We start from the raw sequence: 24,104 nt of genomic DNA, 5'->3' as shown, positions 1-24,104 counted from the left end.
TCTCCATCATCCCCATCGTCCCCACCCCCATCATCCCTATCTCCATCATACCTGTTTTCCCCACCTCCATCATGCCCATCGTTCCCAACTCCACCACCTCCATTGTCCTGACCATCTCCATCGTCCCCACCTTCCTCCTCATTTCTATCTCCATCATCTCCAGTGTCCCCATCTCCATTGTCCCCAACTCCACCATCTCCATCATCCCCATTATCCTCAACCCCACCATGGCCATCATCTCCATCTCCGTCATCCCCATCATTCCCACCTGCATCATCTCCATCATTCCCACCTCCATCATCTCTATTGTCCCCACCATCTCCATTGTCCCCATCCCCACTGTCCCCATCATCTCTATCTCCGTCATCCCCATCGTCCCCACCATCCCCATCGTCCCCACCATCTCCATTGTCCCCATCCCCACCGTCCCTATCATCTCTACCTCTGTCATCCCCATCGTCCCCATCTCCGTCATCCCCATCTTCATCGTCCCCACCATCCCCATCGTCCCCATCATCTCCATTGTCCCCATCGTCCCCCATCATTCCCAACTCCACCATCCCCATTGTCCCCATCATTCCCATCTCCACCATCTCCATTGTCCCCACCATCTCCATCGTTTCCATTGTCTCCATCGTCTCCATCATCTCCATCATCCCCACTGACTCCATCGACCCCACTGACTCCACTGTCCCCATCGTCCCCATCATTCCCGTCCCCATCATCCCCAACTCCACCATCTCTGTCATCCCCACCACCTCCATCATCCCCGTCCTGTCCCCCCCTTTCACATCCCACCTCGTGTCCCCGCGTCCCCGTCCCCCGGGCGCACCTTGTCCTCCTCGCGCACGACGTACTGGGCCACCTTGAAGGAGCTGAGGTACTCGTTCATGTTCTGCACGTCGGCGTCGTCGGTGGCATCCTGGTTGCGGTCCAGCAGCCGAGCGATGGCCTCGTTGTCGTAGTGGATGACGCTACTGTCCTCCTCCTTGTTCTCCCCTGCGCCGGCGACACGCCGCTGACACGGCCTGACTTGGTCCAGCAGGGCCTGGCACGGCTCAACATGGCCTTGGCATGCTCCAACACGGCCCCACACGGCCTGGCATGACCTGGTACGGCCCAGCATGGCCCAACGTGGTCCAGCACGGCCCGTTACAGCCCGACAAGGCCTGACGTGGCCCAGCACGGCCTGACGTGGCCCAACATGGTCCAGTGTGGCCCAACATGGTCCAATATGGTCCAACATGGCCCCACACAGCCTGGCATGACCTAGTATGGCCCAGCATGGCCCAACGTGGTCCAGCACGGCCCATTACAGCCCAACACGGCCTGACGTGGCCCAGCACGGCCTGACATGGCCCAACATGGTCCAGTGTGGCCCAACATGGTCCAATATGGTCCAACGCGGTCCAATATGGTCCAACGCGGTCCAACATGGCCCCACACGGCCTGGCATGACCCAACGTGGTCCAGCATGGCCCATTACAGCCCGACACGGCCTGATGTGGCCCAGCACGGCCTGACATGGCCCAACATGGTCCAATATGGCCCAACATGGTCCAATATGGTCCAACATGGTCCAACATGGCCCCACACAGCCTGGCATGACCTGGTACGGCCCAGCATGGCCCAACGTGGTCCAGCACGGCCCGTTACAGCCCGACACGGCCTGACGTGGCCCAGCACGGCCTGACATGGCCCAACATGGTCCAGTGTGGCCCAACATGGTCCAATATGGTCCAACACAGCCCCACACGGTCCAACGTGGCCCCAGACAGTGCAACGTGGCCCCACACGGCCTGACATGACCTGGTACGGCCCAGCATGGCCCAATGTGGTCCAGCATGGCCCATTACAGCCCGACACGGCCTCACATGGCCCAACATACTCCAACATGGCCCCACACAGCCTGACATGACCTAGAACGGCCCAGCATGGCCCAACTTGGTCCAGCATGGCCCAACACAGCCTGACATGGCCCAGCATGGTCCAATATGGCCCAACATGGTCCAATATGGTCCAACATGGCCCCACACAGCCTGGCATGACCTAGTATGGCCCAACGTGGTCCAGCACGGCCCATTACAGCCCGACACGGCCTGATGTGGCCCAGCACGGCCTGACATGGCCCAGCATGGTCCAGTGTGGCCCAACATGGTCCAATATGGTCCAACGCGGTCCAATATGGTCCAACGCGGTCCAACATGGCCCCACACGGCCTGGCATGGCCCAACGTGGTCCAGCACGGCCCATTACAGCCCGACACGGCCTGACGTGGCCCAGCACGGCCTGACATGGCCCAGCATGGTCCAATATGGCCCAACACAGTCCAACATGGCCCCACACGGCCTGGCATGACCTGGTACGGCCCAGCATGGCCCAACGTGGTCCAGCACGGCCCGTTACAGCCCGACACGGCCTGACGTGGCCCAGCACGGCCTGACATGGCCCAACATGGTCCAGTGTGGCCCAACATGGTCCAATATGGTCCAACACAGCCCCACACGGTCCAACGTGGCCCCAGACAGTGCAACGTGGCCCCACACGGCCTGACATGACCTGGTACGGCCCAGCATGGCCCAATGTGGTCCAGCACGGCCCATTACAGCCCGACACGGCCTCACATGGCCCAACATACTCCAACATGGCCCCACACAGCCTGACATGACCTAGAACGGCCCAGCATGGCCCAACTTGGTCCAGCATGGCCCAACACAGCCTGACATGGCCCAGCATGGTCCAATATGGCCCAACATGGTCCAATATGGTCCAACATGGCCCCACACAGCCTGGCATGACCTAGTATGGCCCAACGTGGTCCAGCACGGCCCATTACAGCCCGACACGGCCTGATGTGGCCCAGCACGGCCTGACATGGCCCAGCATGGTCCAGTGTGGCCCAACATGGTCCAATATGGTCCAACGCGGTCCAATATGGTCCAACGCGGTCCAACATGGCCCCACACGGCCTGGCATGGCCCAACGTGGTCCAGCACGGCCCATTACAGCCCGACACGGCCTGACGTGGCCCAGCACGGCCTGACATGGCCCAGCATGGTCCAATATGGCCCAACACAGTCCAACATGGCCCCACACGGCCTGGCATGACCTGGTACGGCCCAGCATGGCCCAACGTGGTCCAGCACGGCCCGTTACAGCCCGACACGGCCTGACGTGGCCCAGCACGGCCTGACATGGCCCAACATGGTCCAGTGTGGCCCAACATGGTCCAATATGGTCCAACACAGCCCCACACGGTCCAACGTGGCCCCAGACGGTGCAACGTGGCCCCATACGGCCTGACATGACCTGGTACGGCCCAGCATGGCCCAATGTGGTCCAGCACGGCCCATTACAGCCCGACACGGCCTCACATGGCCCAACATACTCCAACATGGCCCCACACAGCCTGACATGACCTAGAACGGCCCAGCATGGCCCAACTTGGTCCAGCATGGCCCAACACAGCCTGACATGGCCCAGCATGGTCCAACATAGCCCAATATGGTCCAACACAGCCTCACGTGACCCAATATGGTCCAACGTGGCCCCACACGGCCCAATATGGTCCAACATGGCCCCACACGGCCCAATATGGTCCAACATGACCTAGTACGTCCCAACATGGCCCAACACGGTCCAGCATGGCCCAACACAGCTCAACATGGTCTGACACGGCCCAACACAGCCCAACATGGCCCAACATGGCCCAACACAGCCTGACATGGACCAACATGGACCAGCGTGACCCAACACAGTCCAACGTGACCCAGTACGGTCCAACACAGCCCAATATGGCCTGACACGGCTCAACATGGTCCAACATGACCCAACACAGCCTGGCATGCCCCAACATGGCCGAACATGGCCTGGCACAACCCAACGCAGCCTGACGCGGTCCGGCATAGCCTGATGCGGTCCAGCATGGCCCAGCGTGGCCTGGCACGGCCCAGAATAGCCTGACACACACTGACATGGACTGTCACAGGCTGGTACGGCACGGCACGGCCTCACACACCTGGGCCCCACCTCACGTGACCCATCACAGCCCTGTCACAGCCTCTCACACCCCATCGTGGCCTCACAGCTTCTGTCATAGCCTCACGTGTCCCGTCATAGCCTCACGTGTTCCATCGTGGCCCCACGTGTCCCGCCACAGCCTCACGGGCCCCACCATGTTCTTGCATGTCCCATCACAGGTTTTCATGACCTCTCACAGCTCCATCATGCCCTCACGTGTCCCACCACGGCCTCGCACGTCCCACCATAGCCTCACACATCCCACCACGGCCCCATCATGGCCTCGCACGTCCCACCATGGCCTCAACACATCCCACCACGGCCCCATCATGGCCTCACACGTTCCGTCATGCATTTGCGTAACGTTTCACGGCCTCACGTGTCCTGCCCTGGCCTCACACATCCCCTCACGACCTCAAACATCCCACCATAGCTTTGCATGACCCATCGTGACCTTGCACATCCCACCATGGCTCCGCATGACCCATCGTGGTCCCATCATGACCTCGCGCGTCCCGTCACGGCTTTGCGTGACCCATCGCGACGTCGCACATCCCGTCACGGCTTCGCGTGACCCATCATGACCACATCATGACCTCGCACATCCCATCACGGCTTTGCAATCGCAGTCACAGCCCACCATGGGCTCCCACGTCCTACCACGGCCTCCCACATCTCATCACACCCCACCATAGCCTCCGACGTCCCACCACGGCCTCCGACGTCCCACCATAGCCTCCAACGTCCCACCACGGCCTCCCACATCCCCCCCCAAAGCCCGACACACCCTGTCCCACCCCATCCCCAACCCCGTTGGGTGCTGACCCTCGTTCTCGTCCTTGAAGAGCTCCTCAGTGCCGAACTTGAGGATGTCATCAAGCTCCTGCTTGGACATGGAGCCGGCCTTGGAGCCCAGCCCCGGGCGCACCACCAAGTGCGTCAGCATCATCTTGCGCTTGGCCACCTGCGTGATGCGTTCCTCCACCGACGCGCGCGTGACAAACCGGTAGATCATCACCTTGTTGGCCTGGCCGATGCGGTGCGCCCGGCTGAAGGCCTGCGGGGACAGGGAGGGGTCAGAGAAGGGACGTGGAGATGGGGGACAGGGTGGGGGGACGTCAGGAGGGACACTGTGGTGGGGGACACGGTGAGGGGAAGATCAGAGCAGGGGCACGGCGGTGGGAGAGGTGGTGGGGGACCCGTCAGAGCAGGGCCAAGGCCATGGGGGACATGTCAGAGCAGGGGCACGTTGGTGGGGGACAGGGTGGGGGACCCGTCAGAGCGGGGACAGGGTGGCAGGGGACAGGGTGGGGGGCCCATCAGAGCGGGGACAGCGTGTTGGGGAGAGGGTGGCGGGGACCGCAGGGTGGGGGACCCATCAGAGCGGGGACAGGGTGGCAGGGGACACGCCGGAGCAGGGATGCAGTGGTGGGGGCCGTGGTGGCAGTGGGGGACAGGGACACAGTGGGGGACACAGGGACAGGGCGGGAGAAATGGGGGGAGGTGTTTGGGACAGGGTGCTGGGTGGGTGACACCAGGTGGGTGACACTGGGTGTGTGACAGGGTGCCAGGCGAGTGACAGAGTGCCAAGTGGGTGATGCCGAGCGGCTGACAGGGTGCTGGGGTGGGTGACATGGTGTAGGGTGGGTGACATCAGGTGGGTGACAGTGCTGGGGTGGGTGATGCCAGGTGGGTGACAGGGTGCTGGGGTGGGTGACACCGGACAGGTGACAGGGTGCCGGGTGGGTGCCAGGGTGCTGGGATGGGTGACAGGGTGCCGGGATGGGTGACGCCGGGCGGGTGACGGACCTGGATGTCGTTGTGGGGGTTCCAGTCGGAGTCGAAGATGACGACGGTGTCGGCGGTGGCCAGGTTGATGCCGAGGCCCCCGGCCCGCGTCGACAGCAGGAAGCAGAACTGCTGCGCCCCCGGCGCTGCCCCCCCCGGCGTCAGCGGGGGGGGGGGCCGGCCCCCCCCAAACCCGGGACCCCCCAAACCCCCCGGTGATGCCCCCCCGCGGTGTCAGCAGGGGGGCCAGCCCCCCCAAACCTGGGACCCCCCCAAACCCCCCCGGCGATGCATGGGAGGGTGGCCCCCCCCAACCCAGACCCCCCAAACCCCCCCGCCCAGTGCTGCTGCACCCCAGGAAATTGCCCCCCCCCCCCAAAAAAAAAAAGCACCCTGGGGTGGGGGGGGTGTCCCCCATCCTGCCTGGGGAGGGGTGCAGGGCCCGGATGCCTGGGTCCCCCCCCCCGCAGACAACTGGGTGCCCCCCCTGAATTCCTGGGTGCCCCAGACATCTGGGTCCCTCCCTGGACACCTGGGTGTCCCCCCAAAACACCTGGGTGCCCCCTGAACTCCTGGGTCCCCCTGGACATCTAGGTCCCTTCCTGGACATGTAGGTGCCACCCTGGACACCTGGGTGCCCCCCCCAAAACACCTGGGTGCCCCCTGAACCCTTGGGTCCCTCCCTGGACACCTGGGTGTCCCCCCCAAAACACCTGGGTGCCCCCTGAACCCTTGGGTCCCTCCCTGGACACCTGGGTGTCCCCCCAAAACACCTGGGTGCCCCCTGAACTCTTGGGTCCCCCCTTGACATCTGGGTCCCTCCCTGGACACCTGGGTGTCCCCCCCAAACACCTGGGTGCCCCCTGAACCCTTGGGTCACCCCCTTGACATCTGGGTCCCTCCCTGGACACCTGGGTGTCCCCCCCAAAACACCTGGGTGCCCCCTGAACCCTTGGGTCCCTCCCTGGACACCTGGGTGTCCCCCCCAAACACCTGGGTGCCCCCTGAACCCTTGGGTCCCTCCCTGGACACCTGGGTGTCCCCCCCAAACACCTGGGTGCCCCCTGAACCCTTGGGTCCCCCCTTGACATCTGGGTCCCTCCCTGGACACCTGGGTGTCCCCCCCAAGCACCTGGGTGCCCCCTGAACTCTTGGGTCCCCCCCCCTTGACATCTGGGTCCCTCCCTGGACACCTGGGTGTCCCCCCCCAAACACCTGGGTGCCCCCTGAACTCTTGGGTCCCTCCCTGGACACCTGGGTGTCCCCCCCAAACACCTGGGTGCCCCCTGAACCCTTGGGTCCCTCCCTGGACACCTGGGTGTCCCCCCCCAAACACCTGGGTGCCCCCTGAACTCTTGGGTCCCCCCCTTGACATCTGGGTCCCTCCCTGGACACCTGGGTGTCCCCCCCAAACACCTGGGTGCCCCCTGAACCCTTGGGTCCCTCCCTGGACACCTGGGTGTCCCCCCCAAACACCTGGGTGCCCCCTGAACCCTTGGGTCACCCCCTTGACATCTGGGTCCCTCCCTGGACACCTGGGTGTCCCCCCAAAACACCTGGGTGCCCCAGATGCCCGAGTCCCTCCCGAGACACCTGGGTGCCCCCTTAACTCCTGGGTCCCCCCCTGGACGCTTGGGTCCCCCCGGACACCTGGGTGCCCCCCAGACACTTGGGTGCCCCCTAAACTCCTGGGTGTCCCGGACCGCCCCGAGTCCCCCTGGACACCGGGTCCCCTCCCCGGACACCTGGGTCCCCCCCCGACCGCCCTGGGTGCCCCCCGGACCGCCGGGGTCCTACCGTTGAAGCGGTCGATGGCCTCCTGGCGCAGGGCCCCCGTGATTGCCCCCCGTCGATGCGCTCGTACTTGTAGCCCTCATAGTCCAGAAATCCTCCAGCAGGTCCAGCATCTTCGTCATCTGCGGGCACTGGTTAGACTGGGAGCACCCAAGGGTGCTGGGGGCACCCGATACTGGTTAGACTGGGAGCAGCCATGGGGGGCTGGGGGTAGGCAGTACTGGTCAGACTGGGAGGACCTGGGGGGTGTGGAAGGCACCTGGCACTGGTCAGACTGGGAGCACCCAGCGGGGTTGGGGGCACCTGGTACTGGTCAGACTGGGAAGACCTGGAGGGCTAGGTTGGGTGCTGGTCAGACTGGGGAGCACCCAAGGGTGCTGCGGGCACCCGATACTGGTTAGACTGGAAGCACCCACAGAGGACTGGAACAACCCAGTACCGGTCAGACTGGGAGCACCCAGGGGGGCTGGGGGCACCCAGTACTGGTCAGACTGGGAGGACCTGGAGTGGCTGGGATGTGCTGCTGGTCAGACTGGGAGGACCTGGGGTGGCTGGGATGGGTGCTGGTCAGACTGGGAGCACCCAGGGGTGCTGGGACAGGTGATTGGTCAGACTGGGAGCACCCAGGGGGGGCTGGGGGCACCCAGTACTGGTCAGACTGGGAGGACCTGGGGTGGCTGGGATGGGTGCTGGTCAGACTGGGAGCACCCAGGGGGGCTGGGGGCACCCAGTACTGGTCAGACTGGGAGGACCTGGGGTGGCTGGGATGGGTGCTGGTCAGACTGGGAGCACCCAGGGGGGGCTGGGGGCACCCACTACTGGTCAGACTGGGAGGACCTGGGGTGGCTGGGATGGGTGCTGGTTAGACTGGAAGCACCCACAGAGGGCTGGGGGCACCCAGTACTGGTCAGACTGGGAGCACCCAGGGGGGGCTGGGGGCACCCACTACTGGTCAGACTGGGAGGACCTGGGTGTGGCTGGGATTGGGTGCTGGTCAGACTGGGAGCACCCAGGGGGGCTGGGGGCACCCAGTACTGGTCAGACTGGGAGGACCTGGGGTGCCTGGGATGGGTGCTGGTCGGGACTGGGAGCACCCAGGGGGGCTGGGGGCACCCAATACTGGTTAGACTGGGAGTACCCATGGGGGACTGGGGCTGCCCCCCCCCACCTGGGAGAAGATGAGCACCCAGTGGCTCTGGGGAGGCTGTAGGGGCCCTGGGGTGTGGGGGGGTACACACTGGGGGGGGGGCTGTGGGTGCTGGGGGGGTCCCTGGGGGTCCCGTCCCCCCACCTGGGAGAAGATGAGCACCCAGTGACTCGGGGGGGGATGGGGAGGGTGTAGGTGCCCTGGGGCAGGGTGGTGGGGGGGCTGGGGGGATCTGTGGGTGCTGGGGGGGGTCCCTGGTGGGGGGTCCCTGGGGGTCCCGGCCCCCCCACCTGGGAGAAGATGAACACACCCAGTGACTCTGGGGGGGATGGGGAGGGTGTAGGTGCCCTGGGGCAGGGGTGTGGGGGGGCTGGGGGGATCTGTGGTTGCTGGGGGGGGTCCCCTGGTGGGGGTCCCTGGGGGTCCCGGCCCCCCCACCTGGGAGAAGATGAGCACCCCAGTGACTCGGGGGGGGATGGGGAGGGTGTAGGTTGCCCTGGGGCAGGGGTGGGGGGGCTGGGGGGGGCTGTGGGTGCTGGGGTGGGTCCCTGGGGGGTCCCGGCCCCCCCCACCTGGGAGAAGATGAGCACCCAGTGACTCGGTGGGGGGGATGGGGAGAGGTGTAGGTGCCCTGGGGCAGGGAGTGGGTCCCTGGGGGTCCCGGCCCCCCCACCTGGGAGAAGATGAGCACCCGGTGGTTTTGCTCCTTGAGCTTCCGCAGCATCTTCTGCAGCAGCAGCAGCTTCCCCGAGGCCTTGATCAGGGCCCCCCCCTCGTAGGCGCCGCTCGGCAGCTTCGGGGACTCCTGGGGACGGGGACGTCACCTTCGCCACCTCCCCCCCCGTGTCCCCTGATGGCCCCCAGCCTCCACCCCCTGTCCCGCTCTGCCCCCCCCCCCCCAGGCCCACCTCCCTCTGTCCCCTCTGTGTCCCCTCCATGGGCCTCCAGCCCGGGTCCCCGCTGTGTCCCACGTCCCTCTGTCCCCCATGTCCCCTCCACCTTGTGTCCCCAATGTCCCTCTGTCCCCCCCATGTCCCTCCACCTTGTGTCCCCATGTCCCTCTGTCCCCCCCATGTCCCTCCACCTTGTGTCCCCATGTTCCTCTGTCCCCCCCCATGTCCCTCCACCTTGTGTCCCCATGTCCCTCTGTCCCCCCATGTCCCTCCACCTTGTGTCCCCCATGTCCCTCTGTCCCCCATGTCCCTCTGTCCCCCCCATGTCCCTCCACCTTGTGTCCCCATGTCCCTCTGTCCCCCCCATGTCCCTCTGTCCCCCCATGTCCCTCCACCTTGTGTCCCCATGTCCCTCCACCATGTTCCCCATGTCCCCTCTGTCCCCCCATGTCCCTCTGTCCCCCCCATGTCCCTCCACCTTGTGTCCCCTTTTCACTCCACCATTTGTCCCCATGTCCCTCTGTCCCCCATGTCCCTCTGTCCCCCCCATGTCCCTCCACCTTGTGTCCCCATGTCCCTCTGTCCCCCCACGTCCCTCCACCTTGTGTCCCCATGTCCCTCCACCTTGTGTCCCCACGTCCCTGTCCCCCCCTTGCCCCTCTGTCCCCACCACAGCCCTCCCCCTTGTGTCCCCATGTCCCTATGTCCCTCTGTCCCCCATGTCCCTCCACCCCTGTGTCCCCATGTCCCTGTCCCCTTTTGTTCCTCTGTCCCCACATCCCTCTCCTGTGTGTCCCCATGTCCCATATCCCTCTGTCCCCGATGCCGCTCTGTCCCCACCATGTCCCTCCACCCTGTGTCCCCATGTCCCTCTGTCCCATGTCCCTCATGTCCCCCCCGTGTCCCTCCACCCCACGTCCCTCTACCCCTCCACATCTCTCCAACCTCTCCACGTCCCCACCATGTCCTCCTGTCCCCTCCACGTTCCTCCCACAACCACGTCCCTTGTCCCAAGTCCTCATATCCATGTCCCCTTGTCCCACTATGACCCCAAGTCCCTCCACCCCACATCCCTCTATCCCCCCATGTCCCACGTCCCCTCTGCGTCCCTCCACCCCACATCCCTCTATCCCCCCATGTCCTCTCCCCATCTCTCCACCCGTCCCTCTATCCCCCCCATGTCCCCATGTCCCCCTCCACGTCCCTCCACCCCACGTCCCTCTATCCTCCATGTCCCCTCCATGTTCCTCCCACCCCACGTCTCTCTATCCCCCATGTCCCCTCCACCCCACATCCCTCTATCCCCCCATGTCCCCACGTCCCCTCCACATCCCTCCACCCCACATCCCTCTATCCCCCCATGTCCCACGTCCCTTCCGCGTCCCTCCACCCCACGTCCCTCTATCCCCCCATGTCCCACGTCCCCTCCACGTCCCTCCACCCCACGTCCCTCTATCCCCCATGTCCCCTCCACATTCCTCCACCCCACGTCCCTCTATCCCCCATGTCCCCTCCACATTCCTCCACCCCACGTCCCTCTATCCCCCCATGTCCCCTCCACATCCCTCCACCCCATGTCCCTCTATCCCCCCATGTCCCCCCTCGTCCACCCCATGTCCCCATGTCCCCTCCACGTCCCTCCACCCCACCTCCCTCTATCCCCCCATGTCCTCATGTCCCCTCCACGTCCCTCCACCCTCCATGTCCCCTGACATCCCTCCACCCCCACATCCCTCTATCCCATGTCCCCTCCACGTCCCTCCACCCCATGTTCCTCTATCCCCCCATGTCCCCCTCCACATCCCTCCACCCTCCATGTCCCCACGTCCCCCTCCACGTCCCTCCACCCCACGCCCCTCTATCCCCCCACATCCCCACGTCCCTCCACCCCACATCCCTCTATCCCCCACATCCCTCCATATCCCCATGTCCCCCCACATGTCCCTCCACCCCCCTGTCCCCCTGTCCCCCCCCCGCTGTCCCCGCGTCCCCCACCCACCATGGCGGCGACGGGGAAGAGGTAGGGATGGTTGCAGCACTTCTTCAGGTCCATCATGATGTTGAGCAGCGGACACCTGGTTCCCGCCGCCCCGCGAGTTTCAACGCCTCGAAGTTGCGCGTCAGGATGTACTTGTAGTACTTCCTACGGGGAGGGTCGGTGGGACCCAGGCGTCCGGGTGCCTCCCCACCCCCTCGATCCCGGGGGATCCAGGCGTCCGGGGGGACCCAAGCACCCAGGGGAGGACCCCAGCATACGTCTGCATGGGGCTGAGCTCCACGCAACGAGCTCCACCAACTCCCGCGGATCCCAGTGCCACGGGTGCACCCGTCTCCCATGGATCCAGGCATCCGGGTGCACCCTGTCCCTGGGGACCCCAGGCGTCCGGGTGCCTCCCCACACCCCTCGATCCCGGGGGGACCCAGGTGTCCGGGGGGACCCCAAGCACCCAGGGGAGGACCCCAGCGTACGTCTGCATGGGGCTGAGCTCCATGCAACGAGCTCCACCGACTCCCGTGGATCCCACTGCCTGGGTGCACCCATCTACTGTGGATCCAGGCATCCGGGGGCACCCTGTCCCTGGGGAACCAGGCATCCGGGGTGCCTCCCCACCCCCTTGATCCGGGGGACCCAAGCACCCGGGGGAGGACCCCGGCATACGTCTGCATGGGGCTGAGCTCCACGCAACGAGCTCCACCAACTCCCGCGGATCCCAGTGCCCGGGTGCACCCGTCTCCCATGGATCCAGGCATCCGGGGGCACCCTGTCCCTGGGGACCCAGGCGTCCGGGTGCCTCCCCACCCCTCGATCCCGGGGGACCCAGGCGTCAAGGGGACCCAAGCACCCAGGGGACCTCGGTGTACACCTCCATGGGGCCGAGCTCCACGCAACGAGCTCCACCAACACCAATTCCCACAGATCCCAGTGCCCCGGGTGCGCCTGTCTCCCGTAGATCCAGGCATCCGGGTGCACCCCGTCCCTGGGAACCCAGGCATCTGGGTGCCTCCTCACCCCCTCAATCCCGGGGGACCCAAGCACCCAGGGGAGGACCCCAGCGTACGTCTGCATGGGGCTGAGCTCCATGCAATGAGCTCCACCAACTCCCGCTGATCCCAGTGCCTGGGTGCACCCGTCTCCCATGGATCCAGGCATCTGGGTGCACCCTGTCCCTGGGGACCCAGGCGTCCGGGTGCCTCCCCACCCCTCGATCCCGGGGGACCCAGGCGTCCAGGGGACCCAAGCACCCAGGGGACCCCGGCGTACGTCTGCATGGGGCTGAGCTCCACGCAACGAGCTCCACCGACTCCCACGGATCCCAGTGCCCGGGTGCGCCTGTCTCCCGTAGATCCAGGCATCCGGGGGCACCCCCGTCCCTGGGAACCCAGGCATCTGGGTGCCTCCCCACTCCTCGATCCCGGGGGGACCCAGGTGTCCAGCGTACTTCTGCATGGGGCTGAGCTCGACGCGGACGATGAGCTCCGTCTTGGCCGGCATGTTCTTGAAGACGTCGGCCTTCAGGCGCCGCAGCATGTGGGGACCCAGCAGGTCGTGGAGCTTCTTGATCTGGTCCTCCTTGGAGATGTCGGCAAACTCCTCCAGGAAGCCCTCCAGGTTGCTGGGAGAGGGGGACAATGTGACATGGGGGTGGCGAAGGGACATGGGGACAGGGACGTAGGTGGCCATGATGTAGGGAAAGATAGGGACTGCTGTGACGTGGTGGGGTGAAGGGGGAGGGGGACATGGGGAACGGCCGTGACATGGGGGGACACGGGGACAGCCGTGACGTGGTGGGGTGAAGGAGCAGGGGGACATGGGGACGGCCGTGACATGGGGGGATGCGGGGACAGCCGTGACATGGTGGGGTGAGGGCCAGGGGGACATGGGGACGGCCGTGACATGGGGGGACACGGGGACAGCCGTGACGTGGTGGGGTGAAGGAGCAGGGGGACATGGGGACGGCCGTGGACATGGGGGGGATGCGGGGACAGCCATGACGTGGTGGGGCACAGAGACACGGAGACATGGGGATGGATGGGGGGGGACCCTGGGGGAGAGGACACCAGGGGACACGGGGGGACATGAGGGGGGACAGGGAGGGGACACCAGGGGACACAGGGACACCAGCGGGGACGCAGGGACACACGAGGGACGGAGGGATGCAGGGGGACACAGGGGGGACAGGGGGGATGGGAGGGGATGGAAGGGACCTTGGAGGAGGGGAGGGGACACTGGGGGACACTGGGGGACATGGTGGGGACAGGAAGGGGGGACGCAGGAGCAGCAGGGACACACCAGCGAGGGAGAGATGCGGGTGGATGCAGGGGAATGCAGGGGGGGGACAGGAGGGGGGGGGGACCAGGGGGAGCCCGGGACAGGGGAGGGGACAGGAGGGTACACCAGGGGACAGGAGGGGACATCGGGGGACGTACTTGAAGCGTTCGGGGGTGAGGAAGTTGAGGAGGTGGAAGAGCTCCTCCAGGTTGTTCTGCAGCGGGGGTCCCCGTCAGCAGCAGCTTGTGCTCGATCTTTGTACCCGTTCAGCACCCGAAAAAAACTGGGGGGGCGTCACCCGCGGACCCCGGCGTCCGGGAGAGACCCCCCCCCCGATCCCACCCATGGCACCCATGGGCGCCGGTGTCCGGGGAAGACACCCCCCCCCAAACAGCACCCAGGGACCGAGGTGTCCAGGCACCTACGCCCCAGGGGACCCAGGCATCCGGGTGCCCCCCCCCCGAGAGACCCAGGTAGCCGGGCACCCTTCCCAATGATCCCAGGGCATCCGGGGGGGTGCCGCCCCCCCGTAGAGGAGCCCATGTAGCCGGGCCCCTTCCAATGAGTCCCAGACCTCTGTGGTGCCCCCCACCCTGGGGACCCAACTGGAGTTTCGGCACCCTTCCCAATGACCCCAGGCCTCTGGTCCCTTCCCCAAGGACCCAGACATCCTGGTGCTACCCTTCCCAATGACCCCAGGCATCTGGGTGCCCCCTCCCCAGGACCCCAGCATCGGGGCACCCTTCCCAATGATCCCAGACCTCTGGGTGCCCCCCTCCCCAGGGACCCCAGGGATCTGGGTGCCCTCTCCCCAGGAACTCAGGCATCCAGGCACCCTTCCCAATGATCCCAGATCTCTGGGTGCCCCCTTCCCAATGACCCCAGGCCCCTGGGTGCCCCCCACCCTGGGGACCCAAGGTGTTTGGGCACCCTTCCCAATAACCCCAGGCCTCCGGGTGCCCCCTCCCCAAGGACCCAGGCATCCGGGCACCCTTCCCAATGATCCCAGATCTCTGTGGTGCCCCCTTCCAATGACCCCAGACCTCTGGGTGCCCCCTCCCCAGGGACCCAGGCATCCAAACACCCTTCCCAATGATCCCAAACCCTCCGGGTGCCCCCTTCCCAATGACCCCAGACGTCTGGGTGCCCCTTCCCCACGGACCCAGGCGTCGGGGCACCCTTCCCAACGATCCCAAACCCTCCGGGTGCCCCCTTCCCGATGACCCTGGACCTCCAGGTGCTCCCTCCCCAGGGACCCAGGCATCCGGGCACCCTTCCCAATGACCCCAGGCATCTGGGTGCCCCCTCCCCAGGGACCCCAGGCATCCGGGCACCCTTCCCAACGATCCCAGACCCTCCGGGTGCCCCCTTCCCGATGACCCTGGACCTCCGGGTGCTCCCTCCCCAGGGATTCAGGCATCCGGGCACCCTTCCCAACGATCCCAAACCCTCCGGGTGCCCCCCACCCCAGGGATCCCGGCGTCGGGGCACCCTTCCAACGATCCCAGACCCTCCGGGTGCCCCCTTCCCGATGACCCTGGACCTCCGGGTGCTCCCTCCCCCAGGGATTCAGGCATCCGGGCACCCTTCCCAACGATCCCAAACCCTCCGGGTGCCCCCCACCCCAGGGATCCCGGTGTCGGGGCACCCTTCCCAACGATCCCAGACCCTCTGGGTGCCCCCTTCCCGATGACCCTGGACCTCCGGGTGCTCCCTCCCCAGGGATTCAGGCATCCGGGCACCCTTCCAACGATCCCAAACCCTCCGGGTGCCCCCACCCCAGGGATCCCGCGTCGGGGCACCCTTCCCAACGATCCCAGACCCTCCGGGTGCCCCCCACCCCAGGGACCCCGGCGTCCGGGCACCCTTCCCAACGATCCCAGACCCTCCGGGTGCCCCCCCACCCCCAGGGACCCCGGCGTTGGGGCACCCTTCCCAACGATCCCAGACCCTCCGGGTGCCCCCCACCCCAGGGACCCCCGGCGTCGGGGCACCCTTCCCAACGATCCCAGACCCTCCGGGTGCCCCCCACCCCAGGGACCCCGGCATCCGGGCACCTTGGACTGGTTGTTCTTGAGGCGGGTGGGCCTCGTCCACCACGAGGCAGGCCCAGCGGATGGAGCCCAGCGCCGCCTGGTCGATGGTGATCAGCTCGTAGGACGTCAGCAGCACGTGGAACTTCACCTGCGCCTCCCGCTGTCGCGGTCGTCAGCACCCATGGGTCCTCCCGGGGACCCCGGGAGGGTCGGGGAACCCCGACACCCTGCATCACCACCACCCGCCACCCCCGATTCCGCCCGGGATTCTGGCGGACAGGGCACCCCCGATCCCTCCGCATCTGGCCGCCGCAGCACCCCGATCCCTCCTGGGATCCTGGCATCTGGCCACCCCAGCACCCCAATTTCCCCCAGGACCGCGGCATCTGGGGCACCCTGACCACCTGGGACCCCAGCATCTGGCTACGCCAGCACCCCGTTCCCCCCTGGGACCCCAGCGGCCGGCGCACCCGCACCCCTTGCACCCCCACCCTCTGCCACCCTAATTTCCCGCAGGACTCCGGAGGTTGGGGCACCCTGAACCCCTGCACCCCCACTCCTGCGCACCCTGATCTCCCCCGAGACCGTGGCATTGGGGCACCCCAAACCCCTGGCACCCAAACCCCTCCGGTGACCCCAGTATGCGGTCGCCCCTCTGCACCCCAATCCCAGAGACTGTCACATCTGGGGTACCCCCAACCCCCCCGGCACCCTGACCCGCCCCACACTCCCATGTCAGGCCACCGCTGCACCCCGACACCCCCCCAGGACCCCACTGTCCAGGTCACCCCCAGCACCCCAACCCCCTGAGGACCCAGGCGTCCAGGTCACCCCCTGGCACCCCAACCCCCCCGAGATCTGGTGACCCCCCCGCCCGGGTCACCCCCAGCACCCCAATGAGGGGACCCAGGTGTGTCCAGGTACACCCCCCCCAACCCCAAAGGGACCCAGGTGTCAGGGCGCAGCCCCCTGACACCCCCAAAGGGGACCCAGGCATCTGGGTGCAGCCCCCCCACACCCTAAAAGGGACCCAGGTGTACAGATGCAGCACCCCCACACCCTAAAAAGGACCCAGGCATCTGGGTGCAGCACCCTGACACCCTAAAAGGGACCCAGGTGTCAGGGTGCAGCCCCCCCACACCCTAAAAAGGACCCTGGCAGCTGGGCGCAGCGCCCCCACACCCTAAAGGTGGACCCAGGTGTCGGGGTGCAGCCCCCCCACACCCAAAAAAGGACACTAGCGTCTGGGTGCAGCCCCCCCACACCCTAAAAGAGACCCAGGTGTCAGGGTGCAGCCCCCCCCACACCCTAAAAGGGACCCAGGCAGCTGGGCGCAGCCCCCTGACACCCTAAAGGGGACCCAGGTGTATGGGTGCAGCCCCCCCCACACCCAAAAAAGGACACTAGCGTCTGGGTGCAGCCCCCCCACACCCTAAAAGAGACCCAGGTGTCAGGGTGCAGCCCCCCCACACCCCTAAAAGGGACCCAGGCAGCTGGGCGCAGCCCCCTGACACCCTAAAAGGGACCCAGGTGTCGGGGTGCAGCCCCCCCCACACCCTAAAAAGGACCCAGGCGTACGGGTGCAGCCCCCTGACACCCTAAAAAGGACCCAGGTGTTGGGGTGCAGCCCCCCCCACACCCTAAAAAGGACCCAGGTGTACGGGTGCAGCCCCCCCACACCCTAAAAAGGACCCAGGTGTACGGGTGCAGCCCCCCCACACCCTAAAAAGGACCCAGGTGTTGGGGTGCAGCCCCCCACACCCTAAAAAAGACCCAGGTGTACGGGTGCAGCCCCCCCACACCCTAAAAAGGACCCAGGTGTACGGGTGCAGCCCCCCCACACCCTAAAAGGGACCCAGGTGTTGGGGGTGCAGCCCCACACACACACCCCCAAAGGGACCCAGGCAGCTAGGCGCAGCCCCCCACACCCTAAAAGGGACCCAGGTGTATGGGTGCAGCCCCCCCGCCACCCTAAAAAGGACCCAGGTGTCGGGGTGCAGCCCCCCCACACCCTAAAAGAGACCCAGGTGTCGGGGTGCAGCCCCCTGACACCCAAAAGAGGACACTAGCGTCTGGGTGCAGCCCCCCCCCCCCAAAAAAAAGGGACCCCGGTGTCCGGCTCACCTTCATCTTGAAGGCCTTCTTGCCCCCCTTCATGGCGTTGTCGTCGAAGGAGAACTCGTTCTCGCGGATGATGGCCCGGCTGTCCTTGTCCCCGGTGTAGGTGACGACATAGAAGGCGGGGGCCCACATCTGGAACTCCCGCTCCCAGTTGATGATGGTGGAGAGCGGGGCGCTGACGAGGAACGGGCCCTTGGTGTGGCCCTGGGGGACAGCGCGTCACACGGGGACACGGGGACGGGGCCCTTGGGGGACGTGGGGACAGTGTGACACAGGGGGATGGGGGGGGTGGCGTGGGACTGGGGCCTTGGGGGATGTGGGGCACACGGGGACAGAGTGGGAGGGGGCCTTGGGGACAGTGGGGCACACAGAGTGGGAGGGGGCCTTGGGGACAGTGGGGCACATGGGGACAGCGTGGGAGGGGGCCTTGGGGACAGTGGGGCACATGGGGACAGCGTGGGATGGGGCCTTGGGGACAGTGGGGACAGTGGGGCACATGGGGATGGTGTGGGAGGGGGCCTTGGGGACAGTGGGGCACACAGAGGTGAGAGGGGGGCCTTGGGGACAGTGGGGCACATGGGGACAGTGTGGGAGGGGGCCTTGGGGACAGTGGGGCACACAGGGACAGAGTGGGAGGGGGCCTTGGGGACAGTGGGGCACACGGGGATGGTGTGGGATGGGGGCCTTGGGGACAGTGGGGACAGTGGGGCACACGGGGATGGTGTGGGATGGGGCCTTGGGGACAGTGGGGACAGTGGGGCACATGGGGATGGTGTGGGATGGGGCCTTGGGGACAGTGGGGACAGTGGGGCACATGGGGATGGTGTGGGATGGGGCCTTGGGGACAGTGGGGACAGTGGGGCACATGGGGACGGTGTGGGATGGGGCCTTGGGACAGTGGGGCACATGGGGACAGAGTGGGAGGGGGCCTTGGGGACAGTGGGGACAGTGGGGCACATGGGGACAGCGTGGGACGAGGCCTTGGGGACAGTGGGCCACACAGAGTGGGAGGGGGCCTTGGGGACAGTGGGGCACATGGGGACAGCGTGGGAGGGGGCCTTGGGGACAGTGGGGCACACGGGGACAGCGTGGGACGAGGCCTTGGGGACAGTGGGTCACACAGAGTGGGAGGGGGCCTTGGGGACAGTGGGGCACACGGGGACAGAGTGGGATGGGGCCTTGGGACAGTGGGCCACACAGAGTGGGAGGGGGCCTTGGGGACAGTGGGGCACATGGGGACAGTCGTGGGACGAGGCCTTGGGGACAGTGGGCCACACAGAGTGGGAGGGGGCCTTGGGGACAGTGGGGTACATGGGGACAGTGTGGGCCATGGCGCGTGACACCAGGACCAGGTGGAAGATACCAGGACCAGGTGGGTGACACTGGGGCCAGGTGGGTGACACCAGGGGCCAAGCAGGTGACACCAGGATCAGGAAGGTGACACCAGGGGCCAGGTCAGTGACACGGGGAGGAGACTCCAGGACCCAGGCAGGTGACACCAGGGGCCAGATGGGCAACACGGGGGCCAGGCGGGTGACACCAGGGCCAGGTAGGTGACACCAGGACCAGGTGGTTGGCACCAGGGATCAATGTGGAGGCACCAAGGCCAGGTAGGTGACACCAGGGCCAGGCGGGTGACACCAGGGGCCAGGCGGGTGACATGGGGGTCAAGTTGGAGGCACCAGGGCCAGGAGGGTGACACCAGGGCCAGGAGGGTGACACCAGGGGCCAAGCGAGCGGCACCAGTGCCAGGTGGGTGACACCAGCGCCATGTGGGTGACGCCAGGGGCCATGTGGGTGACACAGGGGTCAAGGTGAAGGCACCAGGGCCAGGTAGGTGACACCAGGGGCCATGTGGGTGACACCAGGGCCAGGTAGGTGACACCAGGGGCCAGGCAGGTGACATGGGGGTCCAGGTGGAGGCACCAGGGCCAGGAGGGTGACACCAGGGGCCAGGCAGGTGACACCAGGGGCCAGGCAGGGTGACATGGGGGTCAAGGTGGAGGCACCAGAGGCCAGGAGAGTGACACCAGGGCCAGGCAGGTGACACCAGGGGCCAGGCAGGTGACATGGGGGTCAAAGTGGAGGCACCAGAGGCCAGGAGGGTGACACCAGGGCCAGGCAGGTGACACCAGGGGCCAAGCGAGCGGCACCAGCGCCAGGTGGGTGACACCAGGGACCAGGTGGGTGACACAGGGGTCAAGGTGGAGGCACCAGGGCCAGGAGGGGTGACACCAGGGGCCAGGTAGGTAACACCAGGGCCAGGAGGGTGACACCAGGGGCCAGGCAGGTGACACCAGGGGCCAGGCAGGTGACATGGGGGTCAAGGTGGAGGCACCAGGGCCAGGAGGGTGACACCAGGGGCCAGGCAGGTGACACCAGGGGCCATGTGGGTGACACCAGGGCCAGGTAGGTGACACCAGGGCCAGAAGGGTGACACCAGGGGCCAAGCGAGCGGCACCAGTGCCATGTGGGTGACACCAGGGGCCATGTGGGTGACACAGGGGTCAAGGTGAAGGCACCAGGGCCAGGAGGGTGACACCAGGGGCCAAGCGAGCGGCACCAGCGCCAGGTGGGTGACACCAGCGCCAGGTGGGTGACGCCAGGGGCCATGTGGGTGACGCCAGGGGCCAGGCGAGAGAGCGACCTTACCTCCTTGTAGAGGGAGTAGAGGAAGACGATGGTCAGGATGGTCTTGCCCAGCCCCATCTCGTCGGCCAGGATGGTGTCGGTGCTCTGCGCCCAGGAGAAGCGCAGCCAGTTCAGCCCCTCCAGCTGGTAGAGGTGCAGGGTGCCGCCCGTCGCCGTGATGAACCGCGGCTGCGTCTCGTACTTCACCGTCGGCTGCCGGGAGAAGCCGGGGCAGGGGAGGGGGAAGAGGGTGTCAGTGGGTGGGGGGGACCCAGGCATCTGGGTGGTCAAACCCACCCCCCCGTGCACCCCAGGGGGTCACTGACGCCATGAGAAGTGGGTGTACTGGACCCCCCCGTGCACCCCAGGGGGTCACTGACGCCATGAGAAGTGGGTGTCTGGACCCCCCCAGTGCACCCAGGGGGTCACTGATGCCATGAGAAGTGGGTGTCAGGGTGTCTGGACCCCCCCCCGTGCACCCCAGGGGGTCACTGACGCCATGAGAAGTGGGTGTCTGGACCCCCCCGTGCACCCCAGGGGGTCACTGACGCCATGAGAAGTGGGTGTCTGGACCCCCCCGTGCACCCCAGGGGGTCACTGACGCCATGAGAAGTGGGTGTCGGGGTGTCTGGACCCCCCCCGTGCACCCCAGGGGGTCACTGACGGCATGAGAAGTGGGTGTCGGGGTGGATGGACCCCCCCCCATGCACCCCAGGGGGTCACTGACGCCATGAGAAGTGGGTGTCGGGGTGTCTGGACCCCCCCGTGCACCCCAGGGGGTCACTGACGCCATGAGAAGTGGGTGTCTGGACCCCCCCAGTGCACCCCAGGGGGTCACTGACGCCATGAGAAGTGGGTGTCGGGGTGGCTGCACCCCCCCGTGCACCCCAGGGGGTCACTGATGCCATGAGAAGTGGGTGTCGGGGTGGATGGACCCCCCCGTGCACCCCAGGGGGTCACTGACGCCATGAGAAGTGGGTGTCGGGGTGGCTGCACCCCCCCGTGCACCCCAGGGGGTCACTGATGCCATGAGAAGTGGGTGTCGGGGTGGATGGACCCCCCCGTGCACCCCAGGGGGTCACTGACGCCATGAGAAGTGGGTTGTCGGGGTGTCTGGACCCCCCCGTGCACCCCAGGGGGGTCACTGACGCCATGAGAAGTGGGTGTCGGGGTGGCTGCACCCCCCCCCGTGCACCCCAGGGGGTCACTGACGCCATGAGAAGTGGGTGTCGGGGTGGCTGCACCCCCCCGTGCACCCCAGGGGGTCACTGACGCCATGAGAAGTGGGTGTCGGGGTGGATGGACCCCCCCGTGCACCCCAGGGGGTCATGGTCACTGATGTCATGAGAAGTGGGTGTCGGGGTGTCTGGACCCCCCCGTGCACCCCAGGGGGTCACTGATGCCATGAGAAGTGGGTGTCGGGGTGTCTGGACCCCCCCCGTGCACCCCAGGGGGTCACTGATGCCACTGAGGTGCCGGGCGACCCGGGTGTCCGGAGGGGACCCAGGCATCCAGGGGTGGGGGGACGCAGGGGTGGGGGGGGGACACCCAAGGGTCCATGGGGGGCACCTAGGGGTGGGGGGGATGACCCAGTTTTGGGGGGCACCCCAGCTTCTAGGGGGACCCAGGCAGCCGGGGGACACAAGGGTCCATGGGGGGGCACCCAGGAGTTGGGGGGGGGCACAGTTTTGGGGGGGCACCCAGGTATTTGGGGGAGAGAAGGGTCCATAGGGGACACCCAGGAGTAGTGGGGGACCCACGTTTCTGGGGGGACCCAGACATCTGGGGGGGGGACACCCAGGGGTCCATGGGGACCCAGTTTTGGGGGGCACCCAGGCTTCTAGGGGGATCCAGGCATCTGGGGGACACAAGGGTCCATGGGGGACACCCAGGGGTAGGGGGGGGACCCAGATTTTTGGGGGGACCCAGACATCTGGAGGACCCACGGGTCCATGGGGGGGGACCCAAGGGTGGGGGGGACCCAAGGGTGGGGGGGGACACAGGCATCTGGGGGGACCCAGGTGTCCGGGGAGGGGACCCAGGCGTCCAGGGGACCCAAGGGTCCATAGGGGGGACCCAGGGGTGCAGGGGGGACCCAGGGGTGCATGGGGGGGGACCCAGGGGTGGGGGGGACACCCAGGGGTCGGGGCACTCACGTCGTTGGTGGGGGAGTCGGGGGGTCCCTCCCCCGGCGTCTCCTTCTTCTTCTTCTTGTAGCGCCGGGGCTGGGCCGGGTCCTCCCCCATGAACACCTCCCTGGGGACACGGGGGGGACATGGGGACACCAAGAGGGGACAGGACACCGGGGGGACACAGGGATATGGGGGGACGGGGGGACACAGCAGGAGACAGGGGGCATGGGGACACCGGGGGGGACGGGGACACAGAAAGACATGAGGACATGGGGGGACACAGTGGGAGATGGGGGGCACAGGGATGCCGGGAGGGATGGGGACATGGGGGGGGACACAGGGACACGGAGGGACAGCGGGGGACACGGAAGGACATGGGGGGGGGACACCGGGGGGGACAAGGAGACGGGGAGGGACACAGACATGAGGTGACACAGTGGGAGACGGGGGGCACAGGGACACCAGGAGGGATGGGGACATGGGGGGGGACACAGGGACACGGAGGGACAGCGGGGGACACGGAAGGACATGGGGGGGGGACAAGGAGACGGGGAGGGACACAGACATGAGGTCATGAGGGGACACAGTGGGAGACGGGGGGCACAGGGACGCCGGGGGGGATGGGGACATGGGGGGGGGGACAAAGGGACACGGAGGGACAGTGGGGGACACAGAAGGACATGGGGGGGGGACACCGGGGGGGACAAGGAGACGGGGAGGGACACAGACATGAGGGGACACAGTGGGAGACGGGGGGCACAGGGACACCAGGAGGGATGGGGACATGGGGGGGGGACACAGGGACACGGAGGGACAGTGGGGGACACGGAAGGACATGGAGGGGGGGACACCGGGGGGGACAAGGAGACGGGGAGGGACACAGACATGAGGTGACACAGTGGGAGACAAGGGACACAGGGACACCAGGAGGGATGGGGACATGGCAGGGGACACAGAGACATCAGGGGGGACACAGGGACACGGAGGGGACAGACACAGACATGAGGACATGGGGACAACACAGGGACACACAGCAGCATGAGGACATTGGGGGACTCATGGGGACATGGGGGTACATGGCCGGTAGGCATGTCCTGTGTCCTGTGTCCCTGTGACCCTGTGTCCCCATGTCCCCAACCTCACCAGTGCTTCCAGTAGGCGTGTCCCCATGTCCCCCCACGTCCCCATGTCCCCTCACGTCCCCATGTCCCCTCACGTCCCCCCTATGTCCCCATGTCCCCCCACATCCCTCACTGGTGCTTCCAGTAGGCA

The 24,104-nt window shown here is 66.7% G+C and overlaps 1 protein-coding gene across 1 annotated transcript in view; it reads right to left on the bottom strand.

The window, feature by feature from the left end:
- Positions 1 to 24,104, bottom strand: part of LOC132321863 (chromodomain-helicase-DNA-binding protein 3-like) — a 74,312-nt gene that overhangs the window by 28,566 nt on the left and 21,642 nt on the right. The window contains 19 exon segments of the mRNA XM_059835268.1: positions 812 to 999; positions 4,846 to 5,077; positions 5,830 to 5,954; positions 7,606 to 7,648; positions 7,651 to 7,691; positions 7,694 to 7,724; positions 9,423 to 9,554; positions 11,642 to 11,710; positions 11,712 to 11,741; positions 11,743 to 11,785; positions 13,083 to 13,256; positions 14,071 to 14,135; positions 14,137 to 14,169; positions 14,171 to 14,195; positions 15,968 to 15,993; positions 15,995 to 16,108; positions 18,073 to 18,273; positions 20,722 to 20,913; positions 22,857 to 22,956. Of these exon segments, the coding sequence (XP_059691251.1) occupies positions 812 to 999; positions 4,846 to 5,077; positions 5,830 to 5,954; positions 7,606 to 7,648; positions 7,651 to 7,691; positions 7,694 to 7,724; positions 9,423 to 9,554; positions 11,642 to 11,710; positions 11,712 to 11,741; positions 11,743 to 11,785; positions 13,083 to 13,256; positions 14,071 to 14,135; positions 14,137 to 14,169; positions 14,171 to 14,195; positions 15,968 to 15,993; positions 15,995 to 16,108; positions 18,073 to 18,273; positions 20,722 to 20,913; positions 22,857 to 22,956 (1,864 nt within the window).

This window comes from Gavia stellata, unplaced genomic scaffold (assembly GCF_030936135.1).
Source record: "Gavia stellata isolate bGavSte3 unplaced genomic scaffold, bGavSte3.hap2 HAP2_SCAFFOLD_205, whole genome shotgun sequence".
Classification (NCBI taxonomy): domain Eukaryota; kingdom Metazoa; phylum Chordata; class Aves; order Gaviiformes; family Gaviidae; genus Gavia; species Gavia stellata.
This window is presented reverse-complemented; position numbering and strand designations above follow the sequence as displayed.